Genomic DNA, 12,283 nt, shown 5'->3' with positions numbered 1-12,283 from the left:
ATGTTAAAAAAGCAGACAAAAGTGTATTGTTTTTGTTAAAGCTATCTATTATCTCTTCAGTTAATCTGACTAAGTGGTCTGTTATTTATCTAAATTTTCTGAAGCCATTTTGTTCTTTAGGTAATTTAGAAGTTATATCCAAGTATGTGGAGAGTCTATTGCTAATGGCCTGGCATGGCCTAGCGCGTAAGGCGTGCGACTCGTAATCCGAGGGTCGCGGGTTCGCGCCCGCGTCGTGCCAAAACATGCTCGCCCTTTCAGCCGTAGGGGCGTTATAATGTGACGGTCAATCCCACTATTCGTTGGTAAAAGAGTAGCCCAAGAGTTGGTGGTGGGTGGTGATGACTAGCTGCCTTTCCTCTAGTCTTACACTGCTAAATTAGGGACGGCTAGCACAGATAGCTCTCGAATAGCTTTGTGCGAAATTCCAAAAAACAAACCTATTGCTAATTATGCGTTCTAAAATTTTGCCTACACAGCTGGTCAGGCTGATTGGTCAGTAGCTATTAGGTTTATTAGCTGGTTTTTCTTCCTTATGGAACATTAATATATTAGCATGCTTCCATGAGACTGGTATGTACCCAGAGGATAGTGATCAGTTGTAAAGTGCTTTTAGGTGATCAAACAATTTCGAACTGCCCTTTTTTAGGAGGATGGTTTGTATCTCATTTTCACCCGGATACTTTTTTTTTTTTTTGCTTCATGAAGTTCATGTATAGATATTTCTTTCGTTAGCATTGTGTCTTCGTAGTTTGTTTTGTGTCTCGATTTGGTTTTGTTTTGTTTTGAATTTCACGCTAAGATATACGAGGGTTACCTACGCTAACCACCCCAAATTTAGGAGAGACACGCTAAAGAGACGGCAGCTAAACAACACTGTCCAAAAACAAAAATTTTAATGATAAAATAGCATTACAAACTTTATTTATAATTGTAGATATAAACATTAATTTAAATATTTGAGCACAACAAATGGATTTTTTCACAATAAATTAGTTCTTTTTAAGGACTTAATTTATTAGGTAAGTTAAAATAATTTATCATTTTTCTTAAACAACGATAATAACAAGCAACAAGTCTAGTATCAAGTGGAAGCTGTGAAATTCAGTTCTGTTAAGAAAATATAAAACTTAAATCAACATAAACTTGCTACGAAATCAGGCAATACTGATCGGATTATTTTAAATTATTCGATATTTTTGCATCTTCAAAAAACATGCGCAAATTTTCACAAATTCAAACTATAAATTTAAATCAAATTTTTGATTGTATCAAAATAAACTTTTTTTCATGTTCCTGAGACATACTTATTACTTTGTATTTAAGCACAAACTACATGATAAGCTGTATGTACTCTTACCACATATACCGAAACCCAATTTTTTATCCTTACATAAATCCACAAAATTACCTGTGAGCCGCTGGGGCCTTACTTGTCAGAAATTATATTAAATTGATTTAAATAAACATAAAGACATGTGATATCATTAAGATCGTAATTTCACCAGTGCATGTTGCCTTGTATTAAATCAAACTAAGAAACGGAAATAAATATATATATTAAAACACTCAAGAGAGGAATTCTAAAATTTCAAGTACCGAACAAACTCATTTACCAATATTTCGAACATGTGTTGTCTCATCTATAAATGAACTGAGTAGCTGAGATATTTTGAACTTTATTTTCGAACACCATTTTTATTGTATTTAATATATTAGAAAATACTAAAACCTTTATGATATGCCACTGATTAATAGCTGTGACTAATTTTTGTTCCTTTTAAAAAGCTACTATATTCTCTCACATAAGTATATTGAATTTGATTTATCTGCGTATGAAATGATCTACCATCTTTCTTTTCACATTCGCGCGATAGGGGTAACTTGTGTAAGTTGAAATGGTAAGTGTAGAAATCCTATTTAATCTAATTTGAAAACTTAAAAATCAGGATTATATTTAACATAAATCAATAAGTAATTATAAACTTTCTTCATTTTTATAAGTAGATGCTTAATTAATTATTAAAGTTCTACACCAAAAAAGAATCTTTTGATTATGTACTAAGTGTACATAATGTACATTACTGGTAATGTATTTCGATTAATGTTAGATTCTCATAGGGTCTAAGAGTGAAATGTAACCATCTCATTCAGTTATTTCATACAATATAGTAGCATTGAAAACCTTGTTAGTTCTGATCTATAAAGTTTTATATTTTGGAAATATCAAACTGAAACGTTATCTAATTTTAAGCATTTAGCTGTGGCGGTTAGGCCTAAACGTGATGCTAAAACTTTGCATTTCTCGTTTATACTGTTTTCACCTCAAATTATTTCGACTATCAGAGTCTCATGCGATAATAATCGATTAGTTAAGTGTAGGCGATTAGTGGATTATTATAATCATTTAATTACTCGACTCATTTGTCGAATACATTTAACTAATTGATTATTATCGCATGAGACTGACAGTCGAAATAATTTAAGATGAAAACCGTATAAACGGTGTAGTCTAGGATATCACTTTGTTAGAAACACTTTGAAGATAATAGTTCACCAAATCTACACCCTTTTCATCATCCAGATAAAAAGTAAGTTAAAACAATAAAAAGATTAGTAAGTCAAGATTTCCGTGTGCTGTGTGGTTATACTAGAATTTACATTTTATTACACTGAGTATAGCAGAAAGGTTTACGAACGTGTGATATTATACAGGGTGTTCGGAAAGTCACTGTGCACTTATATATTTATTAACAGACATGTTTCAGTATAGAATACAGGAGGTAAATATGAATGACAATTATAAACAGTGTTGAAAGTGACCACCGTCCAATATGTATGTGTCATGTTCACACTTAAAAAATATATAAAATGAAATGTATCTGGTTTTATTTCATAAAATAATATATTTATAAATCTGTATGTGTGTTAAAAATATTTCTTACCATTAGGAGAAATCTTAAAAGGCCATGATTTGCCAGTATAATTAGTAATGTGCTTTAGACGAAAACATTTTAAGAATGAATAAACATGTCAGAAAACTGCATAATTGTTTTACTTTCAGCCATGAATTGTTATATATCCCTAAATTATTCCATTGTTAGTATTAATATAAGTTTGTAAATAATATATGAATGTTTGCCCTCAGGCCAAAAGGACAAAAAAGGTTGGTGTTGTGGGAAAGTATGGGACTCGTTATGGTGCCTCTCTTCGGAAAATGGTCAAAAAAATTGAAATAACACAGCATTCCAAGTACACGTGTACATTTTGTGGAAAGGTAAGTCAGATCATTAGATAATCGTGTATTTCATGTTCAACATGGCTTTAAGTAGTTTTTTTCTGTAAATTAAAACACAGAAATAATGTTTTAAGGTATTTTTTTATTATTTGATGCTGTCATATTAAAATATTAAAAGATATTTGGGGTACAATTTTTCCACCACCATATATTCCATGCTAAACTATCGAACCAAAATTTACTTTGCTGGTTTGTTGGTTTTTCATAAGTATAGCATCTTAAAGTTATTAAACATATACTATCAACGAAGTCCTCTCATTGATAGTTATCACAAGTTTTAATAAATTGGTTACTCCTAATATTAGTATTGCTGTATTTGACTCTATGTTTCTTAACACATGCTTTTATAAAATATGATTATTTATGAGATTACATTACATAGTCTGATGATTAGAGTAATTGGTGTGTTTTGTTTTTCTGATCTCACTACTCCATTGACTTATAGTAGAGAAAACAAAATTATAAATTAGTGTGCACTATATTTCATTATGTGAGAAGGTACTGCATTGGTTTGTATGAATACTGATGTTGGATGGATTCATCAACATATTTGTTTTGTTTTTGAATTTTGCACAAAGCTACTCGAGGGCTATCTGTGCTAGCCGTCTAATTTAGTAGTGTAAGACTAGAGGGAGGGCAGCTAGTCATCACCATCCACCGCCAACTCTTTTACCAACGAATGGTGGGATTGACCATCACATTATAACACCCCCACGGCTGAAAGGGCGAGCATGTTTGGCGTGACAGGATGTGAACCCGCGACCTTCAGATTACGGTTCACACGCCTTAACGCGCTATGCCATGCCAGGCCCTCATCAGCATATGGCAGGTATCTGCTGTGATACACACTCAATGTTTTTATGCTTGTACTACTTAACATTTTCTATTGTGACAAAGTAAGTTTTGGTTATTTTTTGTAAAATATTTGTTAGGATTTGTCTTTGGACATTTTACAGAAATACAAAATAATACTGAAACAGTTACAGTTAGGCTTAAACTTTAATTTACACTTAATAGTTTAAACTAGTTTTTAAAATCCATATATATATGTGGCAGGGGAGTCGTTTGTTTTATACATGCCTAAAGTTAATAATTAAATCTTGTTGTTGATTGTATTACTTTTATTTTGAAAGTGTATTATTTGTTGGACAAAACTTTGAGCAAGTTTCAGGATTGACAAATTTTATAAAGTTTGTAGTCTGTACATATGTATATACGTACACGTTTTAAATATATAAATCTATAAGTGTTCTCTGTCTTTTGTATGTTACACGTAAATATTGTGGAATTTGCTTTGCATTTGTTAGGTTCCATGTATTCAATATTCAAACATGCAAGTTGAATTTTAGCTTTACTGTGATCAAAAGTTATATTGGAATACCACATACACTTAGGACTATTTCTTCTATTATATTTAGGCATACTTAGGTACATTGTAGTAATATTCTAAATGCATTAAACATTGAGATTTATCAATGAAATAAAGTTCTTTCCATCATAATTAATAGTTAGTTTTCTGTGTGTTTGTGTTCAAAATTTATAGATACTAGGTTATCCTTTTTAAAAGTAGTCCTAACAATGCAAGTGGCAGGATTACTAGTGGCTAGAAATGAGATTCATTAATCCCATGCACACATTATGATCTTATACAGAGTGCCGTTTAACATACAAACTTATATTAGACTCAGTTTTTGTTACCCCATGTTGCTGATTTTTGCAACAGCCCATTTTAAAATAAAAGAAAATACCAGATGTAATATACAAGAATGCTAAATAAAACTAGATATGCATCGAAGAGATCACGAACATTCACCTTGCATCTCAACTTCTCAGAGTCTGAGTCAGATTGGCTTCATCATTTCCCAGATTTATACTATTTATTCAAAGCTTTCCATATTATATGACGCTGCATTTCATAAGTTTGGAATTATAGACAGTGTTTACTTTTCCAGTACAGGGTACAACCAGTAAGTTGTCCCTTTACAGATTCAGTTAATGAAAGATGTGTTACTGATGTCAGTAACAGTACATTACAAGAAGTGTAAATAAATCAGTATATGTACTTGACTCAACCCACAATATTATAATTTGCTTATATTGTAAAAGTACAGAAAATGACCATTATTCCCTTCAAACTTTGCTTTTGTGACCTGGATAATGAAATTTAGAAATTAACCTATTTTCTATGTAAAAACGGGCAAATTTACATAAGGTCTGAATAAAAGAACATATGAATCAAGATTTACATGTATTTATACCACAGTTATACAAAATTGAACAAAAATGTTTAGAAGTGAGTAGTTTTCGAGATTTGTGACCATAGTGTAAATCACTTTCACATATCAGCCCCCAAATATAGTTTCCCATCATGTTTTTGTTATATACTCCCAGGTCACAAAAACAAAGTTTGAAAAGAAAAATAGGTCTTTGGGCATAAGCAATTAGTAAATAACACTTTCTGCCCCAGGAACAAGAAAAAGTAAAAAAATTTTGTTATAGTGTAATTTTTCATAAATAAAATAATTTCAGCAGTGAAATATATATTGTAATAAATGTTTAAACAGCTTGCAAGAGTGATGTAAAAAACTATTAGGTACATATGCATATATATCCATATCTTTTATCATGTTAAAGAACATTAGTCTGCAACAGTCTGTTAACTTCTACTTTTTAAAAGACAAACCACTTCAAACTTTTTTTAACCTGTGTTGGTTTAATACTTTTAAATAAATTTGTCTTTCATACAGTTGAAGAATCTTTTAGGGTTAAAAATTGTTATAAAACATTGAGTACTCCTATAAAGGTAGGTAGAACGTTACTTCACAAACATGAACAGTAGGTAGTGTTTGTTGTGTCATTAACAGTGGCATTTTTTTCGGTGTTGAATGCATATGATGCTTATAAAACATGACAAGATAACCTGTAAAATTTGAATAGTATAGGAAGGAAACTTGTTTCTATAACCAGTTGTTTGATAATGAAACATACATTACTTCGAGCCCTAAGTCTCAGTGGTTTTCATCTTACACAGTTAAAGCTGTTTCAACATATACTCTTTACTTTGTGTTTTTATTATGCATAACTGAGCACTTTTTCTCTCGTACATTTGAAAGTGTTTTATGATCTGCAATATTTTGTTCCAACCCACGCTATACCACCATGTGATAAACTGTTTACACTTTAGATACAGGCATCTATACTCTTTTTAGGGTTAAAGTTTGAAACAGTGGTCGACATTCAACCAGTTGCCAGTTAAGCCTGAAAAACTGACTAAATTTTAAAAACTTAAGAGGTTTTGAGTATTCAATATTTCTGTACCAGTTCATTTGTGTTTAAGAAGAAATAATTTATAATTAGTATTCTAAGTGTTTTAATTACAACAGGAAAACTTTATAAGAGTACAAGCTATGTGAATATCTGGTTTGAACATAATTATTCTGTTATATAAGGACAGTAAGTTCAAGTCAGACTAATAGTGCAAGGAAATTAAAGTGTGGGGTAAATAGTAACCATAATAATGATCATACAGTGATACCATACATAACTGAGAATTTCAGGTTTGTTTTCCACCTGAAAATTTACTGATCAGAAACTTGCAATGTGCAGCTTTGATTGTTAATCTGCTAAATGCTGTCAGCTTCATCAATTATGCTAATTTCTGATAGAGTGTGTCTTTTCAGATTTATTCTTACTGACTATTGGTTATTTGTTTTATGACAGGAAACGATGCGACGAACTTGTGTTGGGATTTGGAAGTGCCGAGCGTGTCAGAAGACAGTTGCAGGGGGAGCATATGTTTACAGGTAAGTTCTGTTAAAAAAAAAGTGACATTTATCAGGTTTTCTTTTCAGTTTCAGTTTCAATGAAGAGGTTTGGTCCAGTTTCTTTTGAAAGTGTGCTCAGCATGGACAGGTGGTTAGGGCACTCGACTATCAACCTGAGGGTCACGGGTTTGAATCCCTGTCACACCAAACTTGCTTGCCCTTTCAGCTGTGGGAGCATTATCATGTCATGGGTAAACTCGCTGTTTGTTGATAAAAGATTAGTCCAAGAATTGGCAGTGGGTGGTGATAACTAGCTGTCTTCTCCCTAATCTTTCACTGCTAAATTAGGGACAGTTAGTACAGATAGCCCTCGTGTAGCTTGTAGCTTTGTAAGAAATTCAAAACCAAACGTACCTTTTAAAAGAAGAATAACCACAGTACATCTGCATGTATTGTTTACAGTCATACCCACTCCTGCCCTCTCAGTGACTCAGCAGTAACTCTGAAGATTTATAGTGCTCAAAACCTGGTTTTGATACTTGCTGTGGGTACAGCACAAATAGCCCACTGCCTGGCTATGTGGTTAACAACATACAAATATATCCACCCTATTTGGCTGAATATTTTACCTATAAAGGGCACATCCAATAAGTATTGTTAACAATCCACCCATTCTCATGTTGTGAGACACAAGTTCTCTGTTCATGAGTCAGTTGAAGATATAATTGTGGTTAAGTTGCTTGATTTAAGGCCAATAACTGATTTTATACCATAACATTTTCACAAAGCCTGTAATAAAGATGTAGACGTACCTCAGTGAAAAGTTCCAGCAAAGGAGACAAAAGCTGTATGAAAAACAAATGTTTGGCATGAGAAAGTTCTAAGGAAGCCACTTTTTTATACATTTTAATGTAATTAGTTCCTACCCATTATATATTTGTTAAGTAATATGTTGGAAAGCACTTAGTATTAATTCTATCACCCAGAAACTTGTATTGCCATAAAACTTGTTAGTGTTTTCTACGTGAACTTAAAAGTGTTTTAACAGCATTATAAGTGAGGTACGGTGGTTTATATGACATACGGAAAGTAATACTTATTTCTTAACTGTAACACTAACTAATAAAGCTGGATGGTGATTTTTGTATCTGATGCTAAATAACATGAAATATTAGAGTTAACTGTAGTTTTCCACATTTCAGATAAAATCATTTAAAAAATGAAAACTTTAACTTTGAAGCTCAACTGTTTGTTTTCTTCTTTAAGAAAAAAAAATTATTTGTATAATGTTCCGAAATTTAATTTATAATTTGAAAAATGTACAAATTTCATAGATTTTAGAATAGTTTGATTGATTTTCACAATTAAAAGAGATGTAGGGCAATATCATAATTTGTCATATTCCATAGTTAAACTTTAATATATGGTTAACAAATTTCCTCGTTTCTTATAGCACAACAGCAGCAGCAACTGTTCGAAGTGCTGTGAGACGACTCAGAGAAATGAAAGAACAATAGCCCATGTTATGGTGGAACTTTTATCCAACTAATAAAAAAAAATTAAATCCTGTTTAAAACTGATTATTTTTTACGCACACACTCATTCTCAAATTAACAATTCAGGAGAATTATTCATGTTACTGAAATAAGGAACTGTCATGTTTGAATTCTGTAGCTGAAGTTAAGTTCAGAGAACAAATTTTAAATGCAGGATTTCAGATGTTAATTTTAAGAAACTAAAGATAGCGTGTTGGTTGGTCATGATCTTTCATTGGAAGTTGTGTAAATGTAATTTTTTAATGTGGGTTTTATTCTTATTACAGCTGCTTGGAGAACTGGTGAATGACTTGTAATCTTACTAATAAACACTGATGTAACATACTATTAGATACTTCAAGCCATATAAATGATGAAAGATGTGTCCATAACTGGGAAATTGGGCATAACTGTCAAAATTGTTAATTTTTGTTCCAATGAATGCTATGATTGGTTAAGAGGTTGTGAACTGCCGTGAAGAATTCACAATACTTTCCGTGTTAACAGGAGCCTGGCATGGTGGTTGGGGCATTTGACTCTCGATCCGCACGTCAAAACCTGCCACCAAAAGTACTGTTCCTTTCAGCTGTATGGACTTTAACGTGAGGAAAAATATCACTTTTGTGTGGTAAAAAATGATTGATGGTGTTAATTAACTACATTTCTTATCTTCCTGCATGACCAAGGTGGTTAGGGTGCTCGACTTTGTAATCTGAGGGTCGTAGGTTCAGATCCCTGTCACACCATGTGGTGGTGTTGTGATGTAACAGTGATTCCCACTATACATTGGTAAAAAGAGTATCCCAAGAGTTGGCAGTGGGTGGTGATGACTAGCTTCCTTCCCTCTAGTCTTATGCTGCTAAATTATGGGCAGCTAGTGCAGATAGCTCTTGTATAGATTTGCACAAAATTCAATAAAAACATCCTTCTGTAATGTTAAAATTTAAAAAGGGTTTTAAGATTTAAGATCTTGAAACTTTCGAAACAACATCAGCTACAAATAGATTGTTAGCTGTACAGACTGATTAGCTTGATATAACACTGTTAGTGTTGCTGTAATAGTGCTTCCAAGGAATGATTTTTGCATCTCTGAGTTTGGTACAGGCTTCTACTTTGTCCCCTTGCAGATGCTGTGCCATTGTGGTATTGCTTTGTTTTATGATCCCAGAATGGAGTGAATGACAAATACGATCAGAGTAATGTAGTGGTTATAAGCCCAAGCTTTAGTATCTGCGAGGGTCTTGTAGTTTCTGAATGGTTTTACTCCAATGAGCTCTTGTAAAGTAGTCATACAACACCATTAATATTTAGTTTAAATTTAGTATATGCTGATGGTATTCTTCTATAGAAGAATCACTAAGCTAATCCCTAGTGCTTGGAGTTTTCTAGAATTGCCACCACTGAACTCCAATGAACAATCATTTGGTTTAATCACTGTATTGTTAGTGGCTAAAAGTGGTATTTTTCAGTTTTATCTCTTTCAAGGATTACCAGGTAGAATGAGAATCCAACAGTTGACTATCTTTACATGTGAACTGTAGTCAGTTGAGGAGTTCCATCAAAATATCTTTCATTTAGTCATTTTATTAAAGTGATTGGTATTTCCACATATCTGTTCCTCAACAACTTTCTTTGCAGATGATCCCCATATACTGGCTGACAAAATGTTTTTGTCAGTAGGCTTGAGGGTTATTTCCATTCTCATAAGATTATCTGTGCCTTTCTTTTTACGTGAAGATGTTTTATGTGTTGTTAATGTACAGAACAGGTTTGTAATGATCGAGTCTTGTCTCGTTACTATTGGCTGAATGAGGCAATGGTGTCACTTTAATTTGGCACCTCAATCTGATTGGCAATTTATGACAGCTCAAAAGCACATGTGTTGAACTTTTAAGATCTTTGTTGATTTGTTTATAAGCTACCCCAAAGCAGGTGACTGTCATCAGGTTTGAGGAATTAATTATGAAATCTTTGGAAAGAATCTTGTGCCAGAATTCATCATTTAAAATAGTACATCTGGAATGCTCTCTGCATAGTGAAGGCTATCATAAAGAAAGATACACACTTAAGTTCTTCAAAAGCTGACAATACATAAATCAGTTACTTTAGTGATGAAATCCTAGCAGGGTTGTAATTTGTTGTGTGTATACACATTCATTACAAGAGGATGTGCCAAGTATATTACACCAATATTGACTAACTGCTGCTTTGAGGTTTAGGGACTGCTTTGTGAATACCCTGTTTGTATCAATTCTTGTAAAATTATAAGCATTCCACAGTCAGCAATTGCTGGTTTTTCAAGTCTTAAAGTACAATTCATCTTATTGTTTTAGTGCACTTCTGACGTTAAACTTGGAAATTATCAATGGGAATATTTGACAGAATACCTTGCAAGTTATTAGTATTTTAAAGTTAATAGCATATGTGACATGAAACTTGCTTTTGATCGTGTGGTGTGATCATAAATATTCTCCAATTCAATGATCTTTTAAAGCACAATGGTAGAAACTGCAAAACAACTAGAACTCTCCCTTAAAACTATATCATGATGCAGTTGCTCCAATTTCTCTGACCTAGACCAAGTCAAATTCACAAGAAACAGACTAGCAGAGTTTAAACACATACCAGTGTTTTCACTATTTGTAGATCCTACTCAATTTCAGGCTGTGATGATATAAATCATTGCAGAGAATGTCCAATGGGACTTCACAACTTAATATTTTATCCTACTGCATGATATCAGTTAATTCAGTTTATCTTGTTAGCTCCTTACTGAAGTTACTGTCTAGTTTCTAAATTGTTTTCTTTATATAGAATGCTACATAATATTTTTTGTTTGAATTCCCTGGAAGCAAAAATTATAATTCATTTTAATTTATATTAATTTTGATGGAGTGAACAAAATTACACCTTTTTTTGCTAAGAAATTGAAATGAATATTTAATACAAAAAGTGTGTAAACACTTGCTTTTTACTTTTTTTAATAAAAAGCATACTGAATATTTAAGAAATCATGGTGCACAAAAAGAATTGATGCATTGATTTCAGTTGGTTTTTGTTTTTTTTTACATTATTTTAAGGCTATAGTGATACAGAAGAGCCTTATCCTTGGTGGTTGTGTTTGTGTACTGGATAACCTTCTACATAGAAGAAATATTTGCTGAAAAGCACAGGATATACTGACAGATCTTTCAACTGTTTTGTTAAAAATATTTGAAAGCTAATAAGACTACCTGCTTTAGCTGTCCATAATTTAAAATTAATACACCAAAGAGACTACCTGCTTTAGCTGTCCATAATTTAAAATTAATACACCAGAGGGAAGACAACTACTTAATGCCACTCATTGCTAATGTTTGGGTTTCTCTTCTCTTCAAGTGAGGTTGGCCCTTATAACATCTGCTTCCACAACCAAAAAAAAAATGTATAAATAATTGGTGATGGGATTATAATCTACACATTCAATGATGTAAAAAATTATAAGCTCAGCACCCTATCCATCATAGAATATCTTTACACTCTTGTTCAATTAAGGCTTGGAAAATCTTACAGTACAGAAAAAAATTGGAAGAATGGTAGCTTAAATGGTATGAAAACTATTTTTTAATTACGACAATATAACTGGGCACTATGCTGATCAGAAAACTATTTTAAAGATATCGGTGCACAATACCCACATACTATTT

General features: G+C 32.5%; 1 protein-coding gene across 1 annotated transcript; it reads left to right on the top strand.

The window, feature by feature from the left end:
- Positions 1–1,626: 1,626 nt before the first annotated feature.
- On the top strand, positions 1,627–11,697 carry LOC143235358 (large ribosomal subunit protein eL43). The gene is made up of 4 exons (XM_076473440.1): positions 1,627–1,901; positions 3,149–3,277; positions 7,019–7,101; positions 8,516–11,697. The coding sequence occupies exons 1-4, from the start codon at positions 1,899–1,901 to the stop codon at positions 8,577–8,579; spliced, it is 279 nt and encodes a 92-aa protein (XP_076329555.1). The 5' UTR covers positions 1,627–1,898; the 3' UTR covers positions 8,580–11,697.
- Positions 11,698–12,283: the final 586 nt, after the last annotated feature.

Source organism: Tachypleus tridentatus, chromosome 12 (genome assembly GCF_004210375.1).
Source record: "Tachypleus tridentatus isolate NWPU-2018 chromosome 12, ASM421037v1, whole genome shotgun sequence".
Classification (NCBI taxonomy): domain Eukaryota; kingdom Metazoa; phylum Arthropoda; class Merostomata; order Xiphosura; family Limulidae; genus Tachypleus; species Tachypleus tridentatus.
This window is presented reverse-complemented; position numbering and strand designations above follow the sequence as displayed.

Excerpts from the sequence above, each read along its gene's own strand:
- LOC143235358 (XM_076473440.1), top strand. Across the intron at positions 3,278-7,018 it reads CGTGTACATTTTGTGGAAAG|GAAACGATGCGACGAACTTG; the intron begins GTAAGTCAGATC and ends GTTTTATGACAG. Across the intron at positions 7,102-8,515 it reads GGGGGAGCATATGTTTACAG|CACAACAGCAGCAGCAACTG; the intron begins GTAAGTTCTGTT and ends CGTTTCTTATAG.